The sequence below is a fragment of the Doryrhamphus excisus genome, chromosome 19 (genome assembly GCF_030265055.1).
Source record: "Doryrhamphus excisus isolate RoL2022-K1 chromosome 19, RoL_Dexc_1.0, whole genome shotgun sequence".
Taxonomy (NCBI): Eukaryota; Metazoa; Chordata; class Actinopteri; order Syngnathiformes; family Syngnathidae; genus Doryrhamphus; species Doryrhamphus excisus.
The window spans coordinates 11,361,227-11,386,519 of NC_080484.1; the positions used below are offsets into that span (position 1 = coordinate 11,361,227).

At 43.8% G+C, this 25,293-nt stretch overlaps 3 protein-coding genes across 8 annotated transcripts; all 3 read right to left on the minus strand.

The window, feature by feature from the left end:
* Positions 1–57: 57 nt before the first annotated feature.
* On the minus strand, positions 58–18,275 carry ppp1r13bb (protein phosphatase 1, regulatory subunit 13Bb). Of its 6 annotated transcripts, none has more exons than XM_058057163.1 (19): positions 17,379–18,275; positions 17,037–17,156; positions 12,360–12,507; positions 11,427–11,546; positions 10,804–10,874; positions 8,266–8,367; positions 7,426–7,600; positions 7,154–7,353; positions 6,677–6,817; positions 6,291–6,483; positions 5,360–5,491; positions 4,322–4,452; positions 3,744–4,206; positions 2,685–3,469; positions 2,332–2,463; positions 2,126–2,259; positions 1,880–2,046; positions 1,318–1,517; positions 58–1,240 (listed from the first exon to the last, which is right to left on the minus strand). In XM_058057163.1, the coding sequence occupies exons 2-19, from the start codon at positions 17,043–17,045 to the stop codon at positions 1,199–1,201; spliced, it is 3,345 nt and encodes a 1,114-aa protein (XP_057913146.1). In that variant the 5' UTR covers positions 17,046–17,156; positions 17,379–18,275; the 3' UTR covers positions 58–1,198. The 6 variants fall into 6 exon arrangements, with proteins under 6 accessions (XP_057913146.1, XP_057913145.1, XP_057913148.1 ...); XM_058057162.1 differs by having other exon boundaries at positions 6,653–6,817; positions 17,379–18,274; XM_058057165.1 differs by lacking the exon at positions 5,360–5,491 and having other exon boundaries at positions 6,653–6,817; positions 17,379–18,269.
* Positions 18,276–18,501: 226 nt separating this feature from the next.
* Positions 18,502–20,622, minus strand: eif2b2 (eukaryotic translation initiation factor 2B, subunit 2 beta). Its single transcript, XM_058057166.1, has 8 exons — positions 20,309–20,622; positions 20,060–20,180; positions 19,786–19,937; positions 19,560–19,723; positions 19,255–19,350; positions 19,049–19,186; positions 18,914–18,980; positions 18,502–18,838 (listed from the first exon to the last, which is right to left on the minus strand). Exons 1-8 carry the CDS (start codon positions 20,478–20,480, stop codon positions 18,681–18,683), a joined length of 1,068 nt encoding a protein of 355 aa, XP_057913149.1. The 5' UTR covers positions 20,481–20,622; the 3' UTR covers positions 18,502–18,680.
* Positions 20,623–20,985: 363 nt separating this feature from the next.
* On the minus strand, positions 20,986–24,639 carry tmed10 (transmembrane p24 trafficking protein 10). The gene is made up of 5 exons (XM_058056861.1): positions 24,403–24,639; positions 23,569–23,689; positions 23,354–23,427; positions 22,191–22,317; positions 20,986–22,105 (listed from the first exon to the last, which is right to left on the minus strand). Exons 1-5 carry the CDS (start codon positions 24,577–24,579, stop codon positions 21,984–21,986), a joined length of 621 nt encoding a protein of 206 aa, XP_057912844.1. The 5' UTR covers positions 24,580–24,639; the 3' UTR covers positions 20,986–21,983.
* Between the last annotated feature and the right edge of the window lie 654 nt (positions 24,640–25,293).

Below are 25,293 nucleotides of genomic sequence, written 5' to 3' on the forward strand. Positions count from 1 at the left end.
CCCACATAAAATCACAACTTGCTTTGGCGACCCCAAGCGGCAGAAAAGTGAACTGCATTGTTTTGAGCCAAGTGCTTTTGAGTCATGCCAGAGCTTTAGGTTTTATTGTTCACATTTACAGATTTGTGTATGCGTGAATACAGCATTATAGAGAAATCCCACCTGTTCATACGGTGAACAAAACAACCTCTTCACACTATGTACAGCTTTAAGTGGGCCATTTGTTGCACTTTGCATCACTTATACTCACTCACTCCAGGTTGAAAACACACCGATGGACTGCAGATAATGTTGCATGTACAGTAATATACCTGCATGGGTTTGGTGAAGATGGGAAGGAAAGAAAAATTACGAGACAATGCCTTTAAAGTCTTAACTGTTCCACTCTGATGAAAAATAACTTGTACAGGATGGGCATCAGCTGTGTTTGGTTTGTTGCTCCAGTGACATGAACATAAAAATAGGAACACTATAGTGGAACAGTGTCAGCAGCGCCATGTTGGTCCTGAGATTTAAAGGCTTCAAAGTCATAAAAACCAACTGGGTACTTATTATGTGAAGTAAACAAAAGCTTCACCTATTTAACTGTATGGGTTCATTTAAATAAAAATCAACACATTTCATTCCTATTCAAATCTCAAACTGTTTTAACTGGCCATTGAAATGACTTCAACATTAATTGTAGCAGCATTTTGAGAAAACTATGCTGGATGAAGAGAATCTTACAAGAATACTTATGAAATGCAACTTGGGACAGTCAGTCAAATCAATCTGTGCATGACACGCTCCCTGTTGTGATGTGCTGTCTAAAAAAAACTAAAGAGGGTTTTTCCTGCAGCGTATTTTCAAAAAAAGGATTACAAAAAATACTTTTGGTGGTTAAAATCAAACATTTGGGTTAATTCTTTCGGGCCAGCTTTAAATAATAATTAAAAAAAAACATAACCACAATTAAAAGAGCGACATGAAAGTGACCACATGGGAAAAAATAGAAATACTGCAAAAGCTTTTGTTGAAGTCATAGAGGTGTACTGTATACTGAGGAGACCAATGGGATGGAAGGATTTCAACTTTCCGCATTAAGAGTGCTTTTCCATCACGTAGGTGTGTAAATAAATAGAGTATGGCCGCCAGGAGACGAGACAGTTCTTGAGGCTCCTTTTTTTTTGTTCTTTGCCGTAGGTTTTTTCTGGGGACGCTACGCCAGGGAGCGCTGGCGAGGTTTGATCCGTGGGTAGAGCTGCAAAAAGATGACAAATGCTTTAAGAGACTATTTGAATGGGAATGTGACAAAGTTACTCGAGCGTTTCCGTATACCCCCAGGAGGTTCCGAGGCACGTAGCCCTCCGTGTCCTCCAACTGCGCCCACCACCACTCTGTCTCGCTGTCATCCTGACGCCGCAGGATGGTGATGGCGTCCCCCTCGCTGAAGGACAGCTCGTCCTGGTTCTGAGCTTCATAGTCCCACAATGCGTACACCGTGCCCTTGTTCATGACGCCTAGCTTTTCCTGAACGCCTGCAAAAAGAAAGGGACAAAAACAAAGAGCAGTCAAAGATCACAGACATAATTTTTTTTTAGCTATTAACATCTTCTATAAGGATTTAGTTTTTTTTATGTCAATGGATAGGGTTGTCATGAGACACTCAGTTCACAAGATGAGACGTTTATGAGATGAGACAAGATGTCGTATTAAGACAAGTACAGAGAAAAAATATGAACATGTTATGACAAAGATGTAATGCCAATATGATCTGATGCAAAGTAGACTCAAATAATCTGAGCACTCTTGCAAGTGTAAAAAAAAGTTAACCACTAATAAGTTGATGTGATGGATCTGTACGTTTACATTTGCAAGGTGTGCTAATGCAGCCATTTACCGTATAGGAACTGTGAGCACTGGATGTAGCCCTCTTCCATCTCTTCACACTTATCGGCGGCCGTCTCCACATCGCTAATGGTGCTGGCAAAGATGGCGGCGCCAGACTCTACTAGCAACTTGCAGAGGTGGACGCTGTTGCAAGAGGCGGCGCAGTGGAGCGGAGTCCTGATCGCACAAGGAGAGAAGGCTTTAGAGAAAGTGTAAAACAGACAAAAGGTAAAGAAGTGTGGGTGTTTGGACAGACCATCCGTCGCTGTCCGCCGCATTAACGTTCACACCAAAATCCAGCAGGAATTTGACGATGTGGTGATGGCCGGCGCACACGGCATTATGCAGCGGCGTGATGCCCTCATCATTGGGCGTGCTGGGATTCTCCACCTGCAAAAGACAAAGCCCCCGGTTTAACGGCCAATAGACACAATGTGAGAATGAATCGTCACTTCAACACACCTCATAAATAATTCTCTGGACAAGGTCAAACTCTCCTTCCAGCGAGGCGTCCAGCAGGAGAGCCAGAGGGTTGAACTTCACCCTGAAGCCGTGACCCGTGCGCTCAGACTCTGGCTTCTTCAGGTTTGTGCGCTTCACAAAAGGAATGACACAAAAGTTTTCAATTCACTCACACATTTTAAAACTGCATTTAGAAAGTCATAAACAGGTTTTCTGTGCTCTGCATACGCAAAGATTCCATTTATTAAGATTTATCGCGGTTGGGTCTGGAGCCAATTACCCGTTATAAAGGAGGGCCGGCAGCTTGAAAATGAAAAAGTAAATGGCAGGAAAATGATTGACATAGCACTCACAGAGGGTTGCGTCATCACAGTGCCGCTCTCCTCCGGCGAGCTGACCTCCAGCACTGGGCTGGGCAACAAAACCTCGGAGCTTCCCACATTATTGTTGTTGTCGTCTTCGTCCTCCGCTCCCTCGGCGTCTGCGGAGTCGGCGAGCCCTTCTGGCGGCGGAGGCAGCGGCTGGTTGTCGTTGGCGTCGCTAGAGTGCGCCTCTGAGCCCAGCTCTTCTGCTTCGGGTGGCGCCGGTGGCGGGGGGAGAGTGTCGGAGGGAAGGTTGCCATTGTCTGTGTCTGCTGCCGGGTCGCCGCCCAAATAGCCTGGAGGATTTGCAGGCTGGTAAAATGGAGTTCCACTCCCTGTGCCGTTACCACCCCCAGTTCCGACACTTCCTTCAATTCCTCCTGCGAGGGTGTTGAATCTTTGATAGAGCAGTTTCTGGATGTTAGGTCCGCTTGGCCCCTCCGGTTCTGTGATTGAGCTGCGCTTCTTCAGGGGCCTCGGAGCGTTGGCCAGCTTTTTACGGAGCACCTCAAGGTCAGCGTCACTTTGGTAGCGCAGTGGGGAGTGTACCATTGGTGTTAGCTTAGTTGGGCTGAGTGGTCGCGGGATGTTCTCCACGCTGGGAGGCGGTGCTGATGGCTCCATGTGGCGTAAGCCCTCGTGATCCTCTGCGTCGCCATCTAGCATATCCTCGCCGCCAGGTGGACCTTGGAGCAATGGGAAGGATCCTCCGGGCGGGACGAAAGGTAGAGGTGAGGGGGGTGTTGAGCTCGACGGGAGGACGGGCTTCCCATATACTGGATAAAGATGTAAGCTATGTTAGCACTCATGTAATTCCTTCCTATAGCTATACTATCATGCTTCTTCTTCATATGTTGGAATTCATGTTTCCCAAGTGTGATAGCACTCATGCAGCTCATGACATGACATTATCTTACTACTCACTTGCATTACCATTTATTTAGACAAGAATGTGTGTTTATCATTTAAGCTGTACACTGACTACTCTAAAGTATGTCCATTTTACTGTAATACAAATATTTGCTGAAGGAGGAAGGATGAAGGTCTTACCTGCTTTGAGAGCAGGCTTAAGAGGCTGAGACTTTGGCGCCGCCTGCTGAAGATACATGTGATAGATGGAGCTGGAGTTCATGGTCGCCGGGCCCTTTCTGGGCGACTGAGGCCGTGATCCTCTGTCTGGGATGAAAGGACGCACCGCTACAGCAGGCGGGGGATCCAACCGCTCGCTCATTCCAGGCGGGAAGAGTGGTGTGTGAGGCTGGAAGGTGGGACTGGGTGGAACAGAGATCCTCTGCTGGATCTGCTGCGAGGACGACCCTGTGGAGGGGGCCACGCGGGGCCAGGCAAGGGCCGGGGGGTTCGGTAGCGGGCGAGGCGGCGGCAGCGGCGGTGGCGCATCCTTGCGGCGCTCCAGAGAGCTGGCCGAGTTGGCTGAAGTGAGGTGGGAGCCATAGGGTGGTGGCTGGGGTTTGGAAATAGAAGGGGATGACACTGTCTTTTTGGAATCTAGAACCTGGAAGAGTACAAAAACATACATGGAAGAAAAAATGTTCAACAACATCCAACAAAACTGGAAAAAAAACCTCAGTACTCCTTTAAGAGCATTAGAAGAATGTACTGACACTGACCTTTTCTGCACTTGGAGCCGCAGGGGGCCCGGAAGGAGGGGTCTTAGCCTGCTGTGGATCTGAGTCTCTTCTCTCGGGAGGCTTTAAAGTTGTGCCAGTCTTACCCGCAGGAGGCCAACCAGCTTCATTAGCTAAAGCACAACAAGCAGGCAGCAGTTAATTGCTGTGGAAAAACTGCAGCAGCATCTGTAATGACCCAGTATGACCACTAGAGGTCAGTCAAACCTGTACACCGCCATTTTTATTTATGTAGTAGTTACTTACTAAATTATATATTACAATTAATATATCAAAGACATATCATAGAAATGTCAGTGATAGATAAGAATATTAAGCGTGGATTAGCATTTTATATATTATGTGTAAAAAAAAAAACACTGATTTGTGTTTTGTTTATCTTCAATAAAGTAAGTTTTCCTTGGAAAAAAATACATCATCTGGACACAACACTGCTAGATGACAGCATGGAACGATTAAAACTGTGCGACACCGACAAAAGATGAGTTGAAATAATATGATGGACCCACAAGGCTTATGATACATTTTTCCACAATTGTCGATTTAAAACAGTCCACATTAAATCAGAGCAATGTGGGCCCGAACAGATTATTTGGGGAGCTATTGTTAATAGAATAACACTTCACTATGAACAAGTCATGTCAAGTGTTTTTGCAACTAAAAGTGAGTTTCGCAGATTGGTCGCTGTGAGAAAATGGTAAGCGGGTGAGGCTACAATATTGGAATACAAATAAAACAACTGAGTGAGCCTACAAAAATGCACAAAATGACAGCAACTACAAGGAATATTTGTGCATCACAACGTTTCAAGATGGCAGCAGCATGTTACGTTGATGCTACTAATCACCAAGGAGTCATGACAACTAAAAAGGTCAATGGGGTGCTCCTTGCCAGAATCTTATAGTGGATTCCCCCCCCAAAAAAAGGCATATGGGCAACAAGATTAGAGGAGTGAGTGGGAAAGCTGCAGGAAGTGCTGTGTTCTAAGCAAAAGACGGTGCCACTCCACTGTGCACTCACGAGACGTGCCATCAGAGCCAGTGGAGGAGGCTCCAGTGCCCGGGTGAGACTCTGGAAGGGGCGGGGGGAGCGGGTCCACGACGATGTCTAAATCAGACACCTTCCAGGGGCCCGGAGGCTTTCGCGCACCTTCTGTACCCCACCCCGCAAACCCAGCGAGACAGAAACATCACACACAGGAGACACATGAGAGGAGAGAAGAAAAGTGGAGGATGGGGGAGGAAAGTCACAGTGGAGACAACACAGTACACAGGAAGAGAGACAGGTTAGAGAGGAGGAAAGGGCAAAAATATGCAGAATTTCAAGTGCAGATGGAAAAGTTCACCGGGAAGTCAGGTAGGAGGGAGAGAAAATCTGCTGTCACAAAGTTGTTCATGCAAGAGTTGTTAAATGCAATCATGGCGCGCAGCTTTTGCCACTCACTGGACACTTCATTAGGTACACCTACCCGCACACGCAAATGACAGCCGAGATCTGGATACTCATTCCTGCCTCAGAGGTCATTCAACAGTAATAGTGTAAATAAATCAGCATGCATTATAATGAGATGTCCGTAATATTGTGAGGACCTTAATTATAAAATACATGTGTAGCAAATGAAGTGTCCAGCAAGTCTGTAATATAATCATACTGTATATACACTCCTAATCAAAATGTTAAGACCAGTTGAAAAATTGAAAGAATGTACATTTTGCACTGTGTCTTAAGGAGGTTCTTAGCAGAGCTTCAAAATGCGAAAAGGAAGAAACTTGAGTGAGACAACCCATATTTTGAGTGAGCAAGTTATTGCAAACAAGCATGAGTGTAAAATGTAAATTCTGGTCATTTTTCAATTGGTGGTAAAATTTTGGTCAGGAGTGTATAACTACTAGTACTACTACTACTACTACACATCCAACCTGAAATGGGATTTTAAAAGAGGGAGACCAACCTGACTTGGTACGGCCCTGGTTGGCTTGGTTATTAACACCCAGAGTCTGTGGTTTCAGTGGTTCGGGTGGCAAGGTGTAGCCTGCATCCTGTCGGGTCGGAACAGGGACTTGAATGTACGGACCCACGGCGGCCACGCGGCCCAGGGTCCCGGGCCCGGGCTGTGGGGAGGGCGGTCCATTGGCCCTGTTGAGCTGAAGGCAGAGGAATATTTGATATAAATCACACCTATGCCTAGAAAGGCACAAAAATGAAGATGTCTGTGAGGTTTGGGGTGTTTTGAGTGTCTTCTTTAATAGAAAACCTGATGAGAAATAAATTAGAGTCGTAGTGTTGAGATGTGTTGAGCGCTTCTAGTCTTACAGGGAGGTTCTCTTTTTGACGTGCCTCAGCTTTTTTCTTGTAGAGGCGCTCCCGCAGCTCGCTGATGCGCTTGTCCATGAGCGTCACCTCCATGTTGCGCTTGTTCAGAAGCTCCTTCTGCTGCTGCAGTTTGCTGTTCTGCTCCTGGTTCAATTTGTTACGTATCTGAAACGGAGCCGAGGAATTACACATTTCAACGACAATATAATAGAAAGTGAACTTGCATATACTTGAGGGTAGTCCGCGTACAGTTTGTATAGTAGTATGGATTTACTGTCCACATTTACTCAAAGCTGTGGTTCAACAGGAACTATGACATGGCAAAGAAGTGCATGCTGAGCACCTCACTTGGGAAACTGGGATGCAGTTTACTAACATGATAACAGGTCCTAACACACCTCTGAAACCTCTACTGGTTTGGCTGCGGGACCTACCATCACCCCTCAATGACAAGCGCTGACTGACTTTGGTAAGTTGCGGTATAAGTGAGATGTACAGTACCTGAAGCTCCTGGTAGAGCTTTCTGAGCTCCAGAGCTGCAGTGCCAGTCACTTGTCCGCCAAGTGTTGTCTGTATGCCGTTGAGCTTCCCCTTGCGTAGATCCTCCAGCTGCACGCTGAGCTGCTCCACCCTCAGCACGGCCGCCTGCAGCTCAGCTTGCTTCTCTTGGAACAGGCCGCTCACTTGCTCGATCTCTGCCGCTGGAATATGCAGGGACAGCATCAACTCAGGTCTTTTGTTTTCATGTGCTCATATCACAAAGAGATACATACACAGGTTGCCATTGATGACCTTGCTGTAGTCCACCTGGCCCCTCATAGCACGGATCTTCTTGAGCTTCGCCTCCTGGCTCTCCACGCGCTCCTTCAGCCGCTGCAGCTTCTCGCTCTCTGTGGCCGTCTGCTGCTGACGTCGCTCCTGTTGCTTTAGGTAACGCAGTCGCTGCTCCTTCAGGCGAAAAGATGGGTCAATCCTACGATGTGTACCTCAACTACAATACTGTAAAAGGGGCCAAATATTTCTAGTGTATGCACAAGTGTGAAGGCTGAGGAGGGACGCTGTGGTCAAATGACTTCATCTCTCCATCCAACTGCTCCAGTTATCAGTGCTAAAATAGGAAGTGACAGGCGCAAGTTTCCAAATGACTGCAGGGCTTCCAATGGTCCCACTTTTCAGGCAGGCACTGAACCACGGGCTTCCTCTCGCGTGACAAGCACTGCCGTCAATGTACCGCAAAGGAGTTCAATAAAATCTAGGGTGCTCATGGTCAATTCATAAGAAAATGTGGCTGCTTAAAATTCCACCTGCACTTAATGGCAAGGCTTTTTGCAGCAATGTCCGTGCATGCATCCCTTGAAAGGACAGCCAGGACAAAAGCAGCCCCATGAGTCATACTGCACACCATCTCATTTGTTAGATATTCTTTGCCCAAGTTCTCACTAAAACAAAACATGGTGAGCCCCCCCAAAAACACTCCTGCAATACTTAAAAAACACAGCACTTTTTGGCATAGCAAAAAAAGAGAATTAGGACATAACATTTCAGGAGGATAACTCACACTAGGTATGATCAGTGTGGCTTTAGGCTGGAAATCAAGCATTTGCTGACCCTACCTTTGCGACAAGCATCTGCTGCTGAGCCTCGATCTGCTGCTGCTGCCGTGTGGCCATCTCCTGCAGCTCCGAGAGGGTGAGCTCCACGCGTTGATTCCCCACCTAAACACACACTTCAGTGTCTGAGGATTAAATGTGTAGGGTAGGGTAGGGGTACGATGCAGGCCACGGGACACACATTACGAAGCGACGACTCACTGAGTGTGTCGCTCGGAGGACTGGTTGCCATTTGAGCACATAACTTAGTCTTTAAATCGCGGGTGACTAAGACTTGAACTAACCGGACATGAGAAACTGATTGCTGACGTCATCTGTGGAGTAGCTTCTGTGTCTTGAAGCTATGGAAGCATGCCGCAGCTGAGACAGACATGTCGTGGCTGAGATCGAGTCAAACAAAGGTTCTCCTCACGTTACGTGTGGCAGTGGTACGTTTTTGGCTTCTTTGTCCTCCTTCCCCACTCCATGTGAAACTCTTTAAATTTTAAATAAGTAAATTGGAGAGGCTAACTAGTTAGTTCACACACAGCCACTGCATGTTGACACAAACATGCAGCTATTGAAATATCAAAAACTTTTAAAGTCCATTTTTCTCAAAAAGGACCATTGTTTGTGTATTTCAATAATATTTTACATTGGCTTGTGAGGAATCAATATATTTTTCTTTGTTTTTTTCTTTTTTGTAATTTAAAACAAGACAATTGATTAACTTAATCAACTTAACTAAGTAACTTAATATTATTGTTGTTGGACTAAAATGTATTAAGTAATCAATATTAATAATAACAACATGATAATACTAGAGAACATACATTAAAAAAAACAATCCCCAATCCCTACTTGACATTTCAGTCATTTAAGACAAAAGGAGAGCAGCGAGGTAACTCAAGTGAAGCAGAGACAAGGGGAAAGCGGGGGAGGCTCACACAGCCACGCTCAAAAAGGCACTGAGGCGACACATGACGACGATTCCCTCGAGGGAGAAGCCGACACACACCCTCAGACAGCAGGAGAGAGACTGGAGAATCATCCCAACACAAATGATGAGGGGAAGTCATTCCTCTGAGCGTACATCAGCTGCAGTGTGGCTTAGCAACACATCAAAAGGGGCTATTAAGAAACACTGGCATTTATCTAACAAGCAATGCCGGGAAACAGTGTGACTGTATCCAATATATCAAATATCACTGTCATGCTCCCTTAGGCCACTTACGCTATTTACAAGACAGAGAATGGTTCGCTTTGCTTGGGGCAGACAATGACCTGAGAATTAGAGCTGAATCGTGAAGCAATGATCCTCTTAGGGGCTGTTATATCATCCCGCAGGCTGACTGATATAATCCTTTAAATCGAATATTCACAAGGAAACCTGCGCACAGTTTAACCTCGCCACTTAGCGGGTCAAGCAGAGCGAGCTTACGGAGTTGTTGTCAGGAAGTGATTATGTTCATTTCTCAGAACAATCAAGCCAAAAGTTTTTAGTATGCTAATGTTGTTTTGCGTGCTCTTGTGCAACCACTGTTGGTTTGTACAGGGATGGAAGAGGAGTATGAACTCTATCGGTCCATCCTGCACAGTGTACAACTCGTCTCTAGCCCGGAGGATGAATTAGTTTCGATTCCTTGACCGCATCACTTTTCTATTGTGAAATCTGGGACAGATGGCCAGAGCGAGGGAGCAAGAGAAGACGCAGCCCCGGAGGCTACTTTTATCAGACACATCTACACACACACACACACGCATACACATGCATCTGAAAGTTGCAGCTCGCGTCACATGCTTTTCCAACAAACCTTAGACATAATGGCTCCTGATGGGGAACGACCAACAGGGTTGGTAGTAACACCCAATTAAAGTAATAATACCATAAAAGCTCTAATTACAGCCAGGGCGTTTATTGACCTAAACCGCAAAGAGGCCGGTGAGGAATACAGGTGATAATTGGAGAGAGGCAGTTATTTATAAAGTGTGAAAACTCGTTATGTGTAACAACTTCATTCTTTAACTTTTTATAATGACTTGGATTGCATGAGAAGCTGAAAAGGAAAACGCACCACCTGGTCATTAATTACCTAGTATACAGTAATCCCTCCTTTATCGTGGCTAACTGGTTCCAGACCCGACCGTGATTAGGGAGTTAGACAGTAGGATTCCATATTTTCTAAATATGTTTTTAACACTATTAGAGGCCTCTAACAAACACCCCTATACTCACTTTTACACTCATATTACCCACTTCTGTAAACAGAGTAAATTAGCCTTTTAAGACATAAATAAGACTAGTGTGTGTTGCTATAAATGTGTCCCAAGGGGAGCTGAGTTTGAGATGAATTTGAAAAAGAAAAACACCACAAATGATGCTAATTAGAGACCATGCACTCGGAGACTATAGGACACCACATGTTAAACTGAATGGAGGTTTATATGTAGCATTTGCCGTGCTACTTTTTCTATTAACACATCCTTTACATTCATAAACATGCATTTGAACCTTGGTGATGTTGATTATCAACAAGCGAGGGCAGGTTTCCAAAGTCTTACCCCGTTCTCATTGTGCTTTTCTCCGGCGTTGCCACTTCGCCGACTCGTCTGATCCTGAGACTGCTGACTCCCTGCGAGGACACAGTGGCCGTCAGTGGCAAGCCAGTTGGAAGGGAAGCAGGGTGATAGTCACATAGACTTTCACAGTCAACGAGCACTGTCAGGAGGAGTCGCTGATGAAATTGTACATGACAGAGGGACTCGGGAACAGGGACAAGCAATGCTGACTAAAGCCACCTAACTTTTTTTTTTTTTTTTTTTTTATAAATACAGAGAAAAGCCTGACGTAAACACCACAATGTATTATTCAAAAAGTACACAGGCAAAGACAGAACACTGGCAGTAATTGTAGACTTGAACAAATACGTTTACTGACAGATGCTTCCACCACAAACCTGAACACCAACTAAGCTCATCTTTTTAACGTTGATGAATATTCATCAGTGTGATGATATTCAGGGAGTGAGCATGAATCGAGCCACTTATACAGATGTACATGGAAAAAGTCAACTGGAACTCCAAGCGTGAGAGAGGAAAAATGCGTGAGGAATTCCCTGACGACCGCCGAATACACGCAACACCAGGGGGAAAGACACACACGGAAAACTGTAGAAAAAGCTCACCCTGATCGCTGCTCTCAGTCGGAGAATCTTCATGGCGGAGGAAGAACTTGACTTCCTGCTTCCGGGGCCCCCATTTCTGGAGATGCTCGTACATCATGTGCTCGAATGGGATGGCTCGCTCTGCAGGAAAAAAATTTTCTCACTCTTGAGGCGCTATAACACAGTAGAAGGTTCACCTCAGTTGTTTTACTAATCAGTGGTTTTATACCAAGTATCACCTGATATTTACTTATGGAAGTACTACCTCTGCTTGTTTGCCTTCAAGGTTGGAACCTGTGGCTTGAGTTAGACATTAATAGCTGAGAAAAAGAAAATGTTATTTGAGATCAATTTCGGAAAATCTTGTTAATACATTTGCATTGTACAATTATTTCATACATATATATTATGATCATATGGATTTTAAAAACAACTGCTAGGTCAGGGATGACCAAATTGAGGCCCAGGGGCTCGTGTTAAATTATATCGTTTAAAAAGAACTGTTTTGACTTGACTGCAGGATCTCATACCGACCCATGCCTAATGTGGAGGACACTGACTGGGGCACATGAGAGACAAAGAGGTTTTAGGGAGGTTTTAGGAGCAGACATCTGCTTTTGTCAGGCACTGGCCCAACCCCGACTAAAGCCCTTGGCTGGGATGTTGCTTTCAACAGAGGAGTGGCCCCTCGGCAAAAGAAATGCTGATAAAACACGGTGTCAGTGCGTGGCGACGGAAGCGAATTGTTTGCATGGAATGTGTTGTGACGGTGCACTGTAATGGCACGTCATCTGGTCTTGACATCTAAGAGCAGTATTTCTTTTGAGGCATATTTTATTCAAAGATATTCGTGATAGCTTTTTAGCCAGGAAAGCTCAAGGCTACATGAGAGTCTTGTGCCCCCAATGGGGCGTAGACGTAGCTCTGCTGCAAATCAACTTTTTTTAGTCTTACCGTTGCCTCTCCAGACCTCGGCCAGGTGGCAGCCGCTCTCGCCAGGCTCCTTGCAGAACTCCACGACGTCGCGGCATGTGGTCTCGGGGGTGATGGGCACCTCCGTCATGGCCTGCTCCCCATCGCTGAGGTACACCGTTAGTATCATCTGATAAAAAGAAGATGGTAAATGAGGGTTCGTCTTTATGTACTATAATGCAATATCTGTACTTTTAATGTACTTTTTTTCTTCCCAGCTATACTTCAACATTTTGCACAAGTTAGATCCGCATGTCTGTACATGCCACAAGCCTGTTCACTATAATTTAGGCTTCCCGCAGCCTTCAACATACACAGGTTGTAACCGAGATGTAAAGCACTGCAACACATGTCCCTGCATGCTTCTGCACTCGCGTATCAGCAGAGAGCGCACGCCCTTTTGGGACAACATTCAAGACATTCTTGTATCTACAGCTATTAGAGGATTCAAATGCACTTTGAACGTGCACGTAATCAGGCGCTGCAGCACAAGGTCATGAGGCAAAGTACAAGGGATTTAGAAAGTAAAGAAAACATGCGATAATCTGTGTGCATGAGTGTGCAGGGAGGAGGAGAGCCTCCCGCCTTCAGATCACCCCTCAGATTTTCAACTGGGCTCATTTTCTACATTCACTCTGCATTGAAAATCCACCGGTGCGTAACGGAGTTTCTCGTCACACTATGATGCATTTGCAGCGCTCCCCGAGTACGTCACAGACAGAGTGAGAAGACAAATCAAAGCGACCTATAGATTTCTGCTCCAGGAATTCCTCAGAGTCAAAGTGAGTTATTGTTGACATTTTCCGCAGCTGGCAGGCTTTTGATCCGAAATGCTTGGATCTATAAGAAAGGCCAACAAAGTATAGTAAACAGGGGACTTTGAAGATTTACTGATATGCAATCCTTAAAAGTCCCTGAGGGACACAGAGTACACAAACGGTACAGAAACAACAAATAAGCCAGAAATAATCATTTTAACATAGATAAGACTCTTGCCCTTGGCTATCGCTATCTTACTGGTGCATGTAAATAACATTACATAGGTAAATAGCTGTTTGCAAATACAATATTTAAGTATGCTAATGAAATATTCTAACCAAATAAAAAATAGAATTTGAGCAAAAGTGCAACAGTGGACAATTCCAATGGCAGGCCATGAAGAGATAATATGGTGCATGCCAGGACTCTGACTTTTACTTGGCAACAAGCCACAAACACTAAATAAACAAACTAAGACCATAAATGATCAACGCTACCCTGTCATGAAAGATTAAGAGCAAAAGGACACCAGTGGTCCATCCGAGATACCGACCGCCCTCACTAAGTTGCGTCTGCCCGTGGTCTTGGCTCTTCTGAGCGCCCTCCTCTTCCTCCTGATCTCCCGCTTTGCCGGTCGGTGGTGCTCCTTGGCCCAGATGGGGCTCTCCTTGGACAGAGTGACCAGGCTACGCAACACGATGGCCACAAACCTCTTCATCCTGGACGCCTACAGCGGGAACGCTAAAGCCATGCCGAGCTCAAACTGACAGCGGGATGCTCTTGTTTGTGGAAAAGTGGCGCAGAGGAGACTTGGGAGGAAAATAACGTTGGCTTGTTGAGAGGGGATGGGAGGGGAGGGGGGTAGAGTGCTGGGAAGCGAGAGAGAGAGAGTCTCAGGGTGGTTGGATGTCGAGTCCAGTGCCAGGGACTTCCTGCCGTTTGGACTGACAAGTGGGCAGGACGGCTTATGAGTAGAAAGAAGATGTGCGTATCTGTCGCCTTATTCGTGTTGCCATGGCGTTCTCATGTAAAATTGTAGAATGCGTCAGGAGGGAGGAAGATGCTTGGCAGACCTCATCCTTGTCATTCCTTGTCACCATTTCCGCAAGTAATGCACACGAGAGGACAGAAGAAGTCTCCAAACCGGGGTGAAGAATAGACGTAGTCAATACCATGAGGACATAACAGCTAATGTTAGCCATTAGCCGCTTCTGCTCGTGGTGAGGGGAGCCAACCTGGCAATTTCCACCATCTGTGGCATAACAGAGGAGGGACGGCACATGTGTGAAAGGGACACTTTCAAGAGACTCCCTCCTCCTGGCCTATTGTGTTGAAAGTGATTGTTGCCTTCTGAGAAGAGTTGTCATCTAATTCTCTTCTAACAGCAGGATGCTGTGTGAAAATGCACACAGTTACGACACCATCTCACTCGGGTGGGTTCTGTGTGAAAGGCTGTCCTGTCACTCACACACACCTGTGTGTGATTGTCTTTTTCCACAAAATGGCCTTGAAAAAACAGGGCTTGTCTTATGTACGGGTCAATATGATAAACTCTGAATCTACTATTACAGAGGACCCTTACCATTATAGAGCACATGTTTAACACAATTAGAGCCCCCTCGACATGAAATAACACCCCTATAGTCACCTTTACATTATGGTTTTACCCAATATAGTAGATATAATCAGAGTAAATAATCAATTTAAGACATAAATAAAATACCAGCTTGTGTGTGTCACAGTAAATGTATCCTCCGGGTACCTTAGTTGTGAGTGGACAGATGTGTAGAGGACAGGAAGTGCCGTTGGAGGTTCAGAGTTGAGTTTTACCTTGAGTGAGTTATGGTTACAGTACGGAAATCCGCATTAACAAGAAGTTCGAATAGGATTTAAATTAATGCCCAAGGGAAAAACTGTTTGGGATTTAATGAATAAAACTGACAGTAGTTAACGTCTTACACTGTATGCCCTTTCAGAAAGTTAAATTGTTGCTTGAGAGGTTTTGTTTTTGCCTCTAGAACATTAGTTTACATGAATTTACATGATTTGTTCTGGGGAAAAATTATGCAGACTTTCCAATTAGTGATTAATTTCATCTTCTTCATGGCAAGCAGAAAGACTCGAAGATCCCGCATCTAAAGACAGCAGGTGTCCCTTCGATAGAGAGATGACTAATGCTCTTTAGAGGTTGGCAGAGAGGAAGTCAAATGAATAATTCAAAGAAAAAAAGAAGGCGGATCCAGCAGGCATGAACATTAAATATGTCAAATTTGATGACACAGACGAGCATACTTGCACACATTTCACATTCAACACAAAACGCAGCGTCCCCCCCCTCCCCGCTATGGCTGTAAATCACTTTGCAGCCAGCTTCCGCCACTGAGATTAACGCCACTTGACAATCTACTCAGCTCCCAAGTTGCCCTTCACAACAGAGCGTGGCTCCGCTCAGCCACTACGTGGATGTGTGCCCTCGTCTCATTGGCTGCTGGGATCACGCAGAAGAAGCCAGCGTCGTGCAATGCAGGCCTGGCTCTGCTATCTGCTCCACTGACTCTTTGACTCTGATAGCCTGGTGCTGCCACAGGGAGCAAACGTCCAGCAGAGGCACACCGTGAAATAGTCCACCAGGAACCTGGATTTACAGTTCAAGTCAAGAAAACACACCAAGACCTCACATTCACCAGTTCCAAACATTCATTTGACTACACAACCATAAATAACAATATGTTTCGAACTATTATATACGTAAGTATATCAGTGTTGCACTGAGTAGAATAATGCCCCAATAACAAATGACATGTCTTTTTGGTGACGCCTCCATGTGTCTCTCCTGGAAGCGTCAAAAGGATTAACTCCACAAGAGTTTTGCTTTTTCTTTGGCTTATTGTGGAAGCGATGTCAACACAGAAAGAAAGGAAACTGTGATGACTACCAGAGAACAGGAAATGGAACTTATTGCGATGTAGGAATGCCATACAAACAGTGAAAACCACAGAACAGGATCCTGCGACTCGTGTCAAAAGACCAGAAATATTTTCTTACAGGAAAACAAAGGAAAATGTAAATAAATGCAATCACTGCCCCAATCAGTGGCTCAAAAATGTCAATATCAATGTTTCAAAATGTACTTGAATGGTGTTATGTGCTTACAGATTAGTTGGATAGCTGCAAAGCCATGCGAAATTCACACTAAATCCACACCAGGCAGCTAACGCCACTGCTAGCTACGTAATTCCCTGCTTGACACAGTGGTTAACTTATTTTTTCACTTGCGTGAAAGCAAAAAATGCTACCAAAGATGGTTACATGAAGGCCACAGTTTGACCCTGGAACAGATTAACGGTTGACCATGATTCAAAGCGGAAGCGGATCGTGTACGGCCTAAGAGGTCAGACTGTACATGAAATCAAAAACAAAAACATAACCTTTAGCGGAGATAATAACAACAGCGAAACCTAACCCGCCCCAGTTACACCTGGAGGGGAGAGGGTAACAATGGAGGGCCGAACAAAGCACTGTCGAAAAAAGGGCTTCCATTCAGGTATTATGTTCTTTGCAAAAACTAACAGCAGGGACAACAACACTATTACCTTTGCCAAGCCATCACTAGAAATAATGACGTTTAATCATGTCCAAATTAGCACTATTGTAACTTAAAACGTACATCGACACAATTTATGAACTGTTTGACACTGAGGTCTACTTAAGCATTTTGTTAATTTATTCATTTGTTATTTTTATAATTCTATTTTCTATGTAATGACTTTATTTTTTTCAACACATCATCAGTGCATGGACAAACTTTAACGTGTTTAATGCAAATACCTTAATCTAACCAAAGAAAGAAACAAAAATACCATAATACCAGAAGACAGTAGTAGAAAGGGAATAACCTACCGGCATCATAATGACAGGTCCAAATTAGGCTGGCATCAGCAGTTAGCAAATCCTGGATGGAACCACTTTTTGCCTGAGATGAACTGTGGTTACACTGAACCAACTGGGCCTCAGTCCCCTCTGAAACACACACAAATACATGACATTCCAATACTTTTCTGTGATATTTTCGGACGAATTCTATAATAAGAAAAAGATAGTGACGTAAACACAAGATTTAAATGGCTCAGGCGTGGCTGTGGACAGCTATGGTAGAGTTAACCCGACGTCCACAAGCAATTAAATTAACGAATGAAATAACATGTTGGCATTTTCAGTGGATAACAGTGTTTTTTTACTTACCAATGTCAAAGTAGAGTCATTCTTTCCTGGTGTGACGAAATAAATGTTAAAAGGCTACACCAGCCGACTGTCATCCATCCATCAAGCAAGCAACCAAGCTAGCAAGCTAAACTAACTAGCGCCGTCGCGCGAAGATGTTAGCCGCTCTAGCTGCTTCCAGCTGCGGCAAAAACGAATGCGATGTTTCCGCTCTGGTGGACCGTGTAGCTCGGCGTCGGATGGATATCAACACCCGCCGTCGACGGGGGAGGCAAAATGTCACCAAATGTTGTCAAGAAACGTAGCGAACCATCGTTAGCAGGCTAGCCCAGTGCTAGTCCAGGCGAAATCGACGGTGGTTAGTGTTGTTGACTGTGGTGGGAGGGGCGGTGCTACGCAGCCCAGTGGCACGTCAACTTGGAATGTCAGGCATGTTAGAAAACACTTGTTGGTCCCTTTCATACATTCAAATATCCGTGTTTTTAAACCTTTTTCCAGAATAAGGGTAATGTGGGAAAATGTGATTTAGTTGTTAGAAGTCTTCCAAGTAGTGGTGGCTTTGGTGGCCATTATCGGACACATCCAAATTAATAGCATACTTTCTGAATTTTGCTCAAAGTAATTAAAAACAGTTAAATTCACAATTTACTCTCCTTAGCTACTTCATTACAAACACACTTCAATATAAGTTCTGATCGTTTAACTCTGATCATCAGTATTTGCTGTAAGTTAACTGAATGTTGCACAACAGCACCTTCATCTGGACAACTCCTGCAACTACAGGCAGACAACTTCAACTGAGGTGTGAGTGTGAAGAATTATTTCTGAAAAAATCAACTTTATGTTTTTCCAACAATTGATGTGGATTTCCCCACGACTAATTAGATTTTCAAGGAGTTATATTTATTTTTTGTTTTGTGATGTGTAAGCATCACATTTTTGCATTTGTTACAAATAACATTATTTTAGTGAAATAATTGAATACTTATAAAAACATTTATAATTCTGATCTAAAATATCAAATAATTTAAGATTGGAATGAAGAGTAAAGACAACTTTTCCACACGGAAGATGGGAACTTGAGTAAAGCATAAAATGTTTGGGATGCAACTTTACATTTTTATACGATTAAAGATAGAGATGTTTCATGCATGTATTTTAAGATGGCATTTTTTATTTTAACATTTTTTAATTTAAAGCTATATTAAAAAAAATATATTTGATTTGAGTGTCCAATCCGGTCAGACATTTAGCATGCCTTGCTAAATAAAACACACAACTAAAAAGTATTTAATGTCTATGTATTCTTTTCATTTCCACCGTTTACAGTTCGTGATCTTCAGGGTGGTAGAGTTCGCTCATAAGTCTGTAGATGTAGGACGGCGCGTGTCCGCCAATGTTGGAGATGAAGAGCGTGATGAGCTCAGGCGGGACGTAGTCAAAGACGGGACAGTGCGCGTTCACCTTGGAGAGGATCTCTCCTGCAAGACGGATGCTTTATGGTGAGGCAGAATGTCAACGGCTTGGATTTCGGAAAAGAAGGCGGAGCGTTTTACCTTCAGTGAATGGAAGCACCTCGTGAGGAGAGACAAACTTATGAAAGGTGTCCTCCTCATTTGGAAACTGAGACAAAATGGCTGATTAGTATTGTTCTGAACATTGAAATCGTGTGAAATGATGCGTTATTCTACCTGAGGCGAGAGCTTGAACATTGGAGCGCAAACAATGAGCGGCGTGGAATGGTGCTTGGCAGCCAGGGCAAGAGTGTGCGTCCCGTTGACGGCCCTCAGGCCTCCGTTGGCAAGAACTGTCTGCGTCCCGATGATCACCTGACACAAAAGAGACACACAAGTTATCCTCTTGGCTCCGACGTCGCAGTCCTGTTGTGTTTCGTTACCTTGTTCACACGAGACATGACCGCAAATATGGCGGCGTCTGCGATTACCGTCGTCTCGATGCCAGCTTTTGACAGACTGGTCGCCATCTCGTGTCCCTGGTGAACACACAATACATGATTGTCTTCGACTCGTGCCACTTTTGTCATACACCAGTCAGTTTCACTCCCTTAAGAGCTGTGCTGGGTGTTGAGTTGAAGGTCCAGGCTCGAAAATCAGCATGTCACATTCACACCCTCTGTGCGTTTGGTTTGGCTTCCAATCAGGATGGTTTTATATTCATATCCATATAGCAAGGGAATCTAACCTGACAAAAAGGTGCACACTCGGCAACGATGACGTGGAACTTGCGCTTGCGAGCGGCATCTTCCAGGAAGGCCTCCACGGTGCGAGAGCGTCCGATAGTCATAATGACCTCATTGGAGTGGATGTGCTCCAGAGCCTGCATGGCGATGTTGTCGGTGGTTCCCTCTGGAGTATGTGATATTGTTAAAAAGTTGGATGTTGTCAAGGAGGAAGGAGAAAGCACTCACCAAGCTCTGTCAGCAACTCGTTGATGGCTTCGATGACGTTAGCTTTCAGAGGAGCAAAATGCTGCCTGAAGTTCTCCTCGCTGAGACCCCCAGATGTCAGCAGCTTGTGTAGGGATTCCTGCTGGTCCGTCTCCTCGCTGCTCCCTCGAGACCTGCAACAGAAAAAGAAAACTATGGGTCATAGTAAAAACAACTCATTAGCACTTTTAAACTGTTTACATTCCATCATTTTACACAACTTCCAACTAAAGTACAAGGACTTTAAAGCAGTCACCTTGCATACTCCTCTCTGATTATCTTCAGCACACGTCTGATCATGTTCCCAACGGTGGTCTCTGACGGTTGGGCAGCAGCCATTCTCCTCCCCTCCTTCCGGATTATTTCCATTAGATCACCTGAATTATTATAAATTATATGTTCTTACTTGCTTTATATTATGTACGTTATACAATTTCCAATTATATAATACATAAACGTAGGCGCTAACAAACGTATAAAGACATATATTTATATGTGACAGGACCTGCACTGCTCCACCGAGCCTGGGATGTAATTCTTCGGAGCAGGGATGTCGTTTCCCGGGCTGTCTCCGCCGAGCCCCGCAGAGGTCCTATCCCGCTGCCCCCTCGCTTTAGGTCGGACAAAAAAGCCTCGACTCTCTCCGTCAGGTCCGTTTCTCTATCGCCCCCGGGCATTATTATAATAAATATGACGTGTAGCACCTCAATAAACAAGTGAAGTTCACTCGTGTGGTCCTAGTTTAGCGATAAGACAGCCAACAGAAAGTGGCTAACAAATACATCCGGGTTACAGTCACTACAACTGCATCTGATTGGCTAAAGTGTCACTAATGGTTGCGTCATCCTTTCAGGCAGGAAGTAAACGCTTTGGTTTAATCGAACTATGTTGTCAGACACAATATACAATTTGTACGATTTATTCTGTTGTGATTACAAATCTTGCTTTTTATGGCAAGCAATCCATCACGGTATAATTCAACCACACAATAGTTTTTTGTGTCGGAGATAAGACAAAAAAACTAGCATTAACATTATTCTTTTAAAACTACAGAAAAACTGTACAGAAAACTGTAGAATATACATTAATATTCCTGTGTCATGGACACCATATTTTATGTTTCCGTAGATCATTTTGTGTATAATACCTATATATAATAATTTTGACACAGTTGTCACCATATTAATGTAAATCCATCCAATATTTTATTGAATAAAAGCCCAACACAACTTTACAAAATTTGTCAACAAAATAAAAAATGATTGTGCACAGTGCACAAGTTCACTGTTAAAACGATAACTATGAGTAGAATCTTAATTTTTTTTTGCCTGCTTCTTTGCCGATTTCCATGTAACCAAGCCTCCGAAGTACTCCTGAAGCGAGAGAAAAGAAACCAATACATTGGATGGATCTGCAAGTACTGCGGTCGGGAAGAGATTTCCTTTACCAGTGTTTAAATAAAACATTTAGATCGGTCGGTCAACTTTGTATAGTTGTTAAATACAAACAGATGACTTGATGAATTACTTACTCAAGGGGTGTTTGGAAAACAGAAAATTAACCTACATGAGCTGTGACCTAATTCATAAAAAAAGGTGTAGATGTGACAAGGGGTCAGTTACAGTATGAAAAAAAAAAAAGTGACACGCGGCTACATAATATGTACGCAAATGCAAAAATGACACGACCTATCACAGAAGTATAGTGGTTGCCAATGTTCTTAAAGAAGTAACAAACCACAAGTTCATATAGCCTTCACTTGATAAAAAGGGGCACCAGGGAACTGGCAAACAAAGTGTTTATCAACAGGAGGGCGAATGACATTCTCATGGCACATCCATTCAACGGGAGTTTGCAAACAAACATGACAGAAGGAGCAAGTTCTGACTGGGGAAGCTGGAACATTCAAAAAGAGTGCAGACGGAAAGGTGACGTACTATGATGCGTCTCACAGTACATTCGTCCCCACACAGCGCTTCTCTCGTGTTTCAAACCACAAAACAAGCAGGCCGATCTTTGTGTGTGTCTCCTCCCCACAACTGGACAACCACTTGAAAAAATACAATTTGAACCCCCTGCTTAAAACCTGCCGTCCAAAGCAGAATGGATGTTGGCCGAGCCCTCCCCCCAAAAAACAAACCAAAAACAAAAAAAAAGGAGCTGGAGCATGATGATGATCTCTACTCGATCAGCTTCTTTGCCTTGAAGAAGCGGCGCAGATAGAAGACCTGCCACGTGGCCAGCCCAATGAGGCAGCACATGGAGAAGATGCTGAAGTACAGCACGCGTGTGTTGGTGGACTCTATAAGGGGGACAACATTGGGATAATGTGTTAGATTTTTAAACGGTAGCCATACTTTATAAAGCTATGATGACTTTAAGCTCACCATTGGTGTCTCTCATCTCTTCCTCTCTTTTCTTCATGTAAGCAAAGTCATTGACGATGGACTCGGACAGGTCCTCTAGTCTCCTCAACTCCACCTCCAGAGGCTTCAGCTTCTCCACCTTGGCAATCTGAGGGAACAGAAAATACTAAGCAACACTTACACACATTTTGAGTGCACGAGTGCACTCACACTGAGTAGTTCTACCAAGTGCAGTGCTCTGTCGAGACTCGACAGACACCAGTCAAAGAACTTGCAGAAATGCAAAAATGTAGCGGTCAGTACACAGTTTGACCAGCAGGTGTCAGGCTTACACTTTCCTATGCAGCGACACACATCCATGTAAATAAATGTCAAGGTTATATTTAAACCTGATGCATTTTAATTCCAAGGAAACAATAGAATTCCTAATCTGGGTCTTGATCTGAAAAGGTCAACACTATGTGTTGAAATGTCATTGGGGGTATTTGATGGCCTGCAGCGGCCATTCCCAACATTTTGCCAGAAACCTCTAATCCTGTAACGCTGATGCTAGTCTCCAAAGTACAACATCAAATGCTGGATAGTTCATTTAAAAATGACCAAACACAACCAACACATAAGGTCAACTTTGACCTCAACGTGTGCAATTTGATGTAGTTATTTACTTAATTGTTTATCAAAAATAATTTTTAATGATTGTTTCAGGTTTTCCTTGGCCAAACCCACTATAATTGGTGAGAAATGGCCCTCATTGATTGGTTAAAAGAAAGCCACTAATGGCTCCCTGAATGGGTCACTTCAGCTTCTTCCACAGCAGAGACGCCCACACAAAGCTCTCACTGCAAACCCACACAAATATTGCGCACACTTGCCGAGAACAGACGCACGTCATGTTGATGCGCCATGTGTGGGAAAGGGTGGGGGCCGTTCTCAGCGTTATCACTGTGGGTGTACTTATCAAGTGTTACGTGAGAAAGCGTTTTGTGGCTAAAATAAAATCTGTAACGTCAGCATTGTACCAAACATTGTAATGGATTAGAGATTTATGGGGGTGACATTCCATAAATGGTGGAAATAAATAATGACGCACTGAAAAAAAGCCAGAAATTATATGCCTCTCACAGTAAGTGAGTGACCATGTCGCTCTGCAAGTGTGTATTTTCAAACCCAGCGAGAACCCTTACCTCTTCGTAGTTTTTGGCCTCCACACCATGCTTCATGTCCAGGTTGACCAACTGGTCTGGCACCCTCCCAGTTCCTGTTTAAGAGCAATAAATATTTTAATGGCTACATGTTTCTACAATTGTTACCTTGTACAGGAATAAGGCAAAGTGGTCTTTCAAGCTACCAGAGAGGCAGTGGAAAATCACAGGGCACTTCACCATCTCTGGACACTTACCCATGGGGGACTTGCTCTCAAAGCACACCTCAAACATGTCGTAGTCCTCTGTGGTGAATGCAAACTTCCCTTTGGTAGCATCTTCCTTGGAGTAGAGAGTGTGGCTTGAGGAATCTGTGATCTACAACATCAAAACAAAGGAAAAATGTTACATAAGAGCATAACGTGCAGCATAAAAATGGGAAAACGTCTAACTAAATGTATTCTTTAACGACATTTGACTACCTGACAGTTAATGTATGCCACATATGGCAGTATCAATGAATACCTGTATGTGCATACAACTACAAACACTGTTATATTTTTAGTTTGTACAGTATATGAGAGTACGTCGTTAATATTAATGCAGCAATATAACTTTACTACATAGCTCACAAAGAGAGGTGCTGTCTTCATGTTGACGTGTAATTAGCTAGGTGGCTAACGTGCTAATGTCACTAGCTAGCTAGCAGCTGCCATTTGAGTGGCTCATAAGACTGACGTGTACACAGCCCAAGATATGCATTTGACATTGTTTCACTTTCAATAACAGATCCAACAAATTATCCATACTGTATATGCATAAAAGGAGCAAACGTATGGAATATGCTGTAAAGTGTAAAGTTGCGGTTTACGCCAGTTAGCTAATACTTATTATCGTATTAAACCAGGAAGTCGTAGTTGGGGCCCGAGTTAGCCACATGCTAGCCTCACTGTGTCGGTGGTCTCCCCTTTAGTTTCACTATACTGTCTATTATGGTGTATTATTGTAGTGTATTAGATACAATACTAAAGTCCGGGGGCCGAGTTTGTCTGGGTTGATTTGTAGCTACTAGCGGCGGCTCTTTCTCTCACCTTCAGGTTCGTTTTGGTGTTCGCCTGTTCGCTTATTTCATACTCCCCCGTGACGAGCACGTCTTTGTGGATCTCTTCCCGTAAACACTTCCTCGAGTTAACCGGTAAAAAGAAAGAGATGGAAAACGCCGATTCAATGAGAACCGGTAACAGCAATAGCGCCGCCAGCCTAGCCATGGCTACTCTCTCGCTTTGCCTCTCAGCCAACCAGTCTGTGCCAGCGAGCCAGCTTAACAGCGTCTTCTTCTGTACTGGAAACAGCTTTGTTACTGGCTGCAGCGCCATCTCTGGCTTGGATAGGAAACTGCACTCATAGGTCACATTTGGCCACATTGCATTTTTTATATTTGCCATATTTTTGCCTCATGCAACCTTAAGAGATTATGGGGACAATTTTTTCATGTGTCATGCAGCAACATTTCTCACTTTTTACTGTTTTTATGAAATAAGTGTGTGTGTTGGGATTGTTTATATGTAAAAAAAATACATATAATTAAGTGGCATTGTGTAAACATACTGCGTATTAAGAGAAAAAAGTTGTATTCTAACAATAATTTTACATAATATAACAAGAATAAGTCAATGTTAATACAATTAAATGTTATTGTTGTAATAGTCTGAGAAACAAAGCAAAACTAAATAAAGTTTGGGAGATAAATATTATAATATTATGGGAATAAAGTCTAAATATTATGGGAATAAAGTTATCATTTAGGAGAGGATATATTAAGATTAAAGAAAGTTGAAAACACAAAAATGATGATAGGTTTTTTCAACAATACCACAAAGCTGAGATGCAGTTCCTTCCTGAAATATATAGAACTTGTCAGCATTTTACCAAATATCGCCTGAACACCCGTCATAGAGCTTGGTACCTGGAGTTTATTAGGT

What these genes read in the sequence shown, in the direction of transcription:
- ppp1r13bb (XM_058057159.1), bottom strand. Translation starts at nt 13,854, where the DNA reads ATGAAGAGGTTTGTGGCCATCGTGTTGCGTAGCCTGGTCACTCTGTCC. An exon ending in GACTGAGAGCAGCGATCAGG is followed by an intron (nt 10,875 to 11,426) that starts GTGAGCTTTTTC and finishes GTGTCCTCGCAG; the next exon opens with GGAGTCAGCAGTCTCAGGAT. An exon ending in CCAGGGCCGTACCAAGTCAG is followed by an intron (nt 5,492 to 6,290) that starts GTTGGTCTCCCT and finishes GGTGGGGTACAG; the next exon opens with AAGGTGCGCGAAAGCCTCCG.
- eif2b2 (XM_058057166.1), bottom strand. Translation starts at nt 20,480, where the DNA reads ATGCCCGGGGGCGATAGAGAAACGGACCTGACGGAGAGAGTCGAGGCT. An exon ending in AGTGTGCACCTTTTTGTCAG is followed by an intron (nt 19,351 to 19,559) that starts GTTAGATTCCCT and finishes TGTGTTCACCAG; the next exon opens with GGACACGAGATGGCGACCAG. An exon ending in GGTGCTTCCATTCACTGAAG is followed by an intron (nt 18,839 to 18,913) that starts GTAAAACGCTCC and finishes TCCGTCTTGCAG; the next exon opens with GAGAGATCCTCTCCAAGGTG.
- tmed10 (XM_058056861.1), bottom strand. Translation starts at nt 24,579, where the DNA reads ATGGCTAGGCTGGCGGCGCTATTGCTGTTACCGGTTCTCATTGAATCG. An exon ending in ACACCAAAACGAACCTGAAG is followed by an intron (nt 23,690 to 24,402) that starts GTGAGAGAAAGA and finishes TTGATGTTGTAG; the next exon opens with ATCACAGATTCCTCAAGCCA. An exon ending in AGGCCAAAAACTACGAAGAG is followed by an intron (nt 22,318 to 23,353) that starts GTAAGGGTTCTC and finishes CTGTTCCCTCAG; the next exon opens with ATTGCCAAGGTGGAGAAGCT.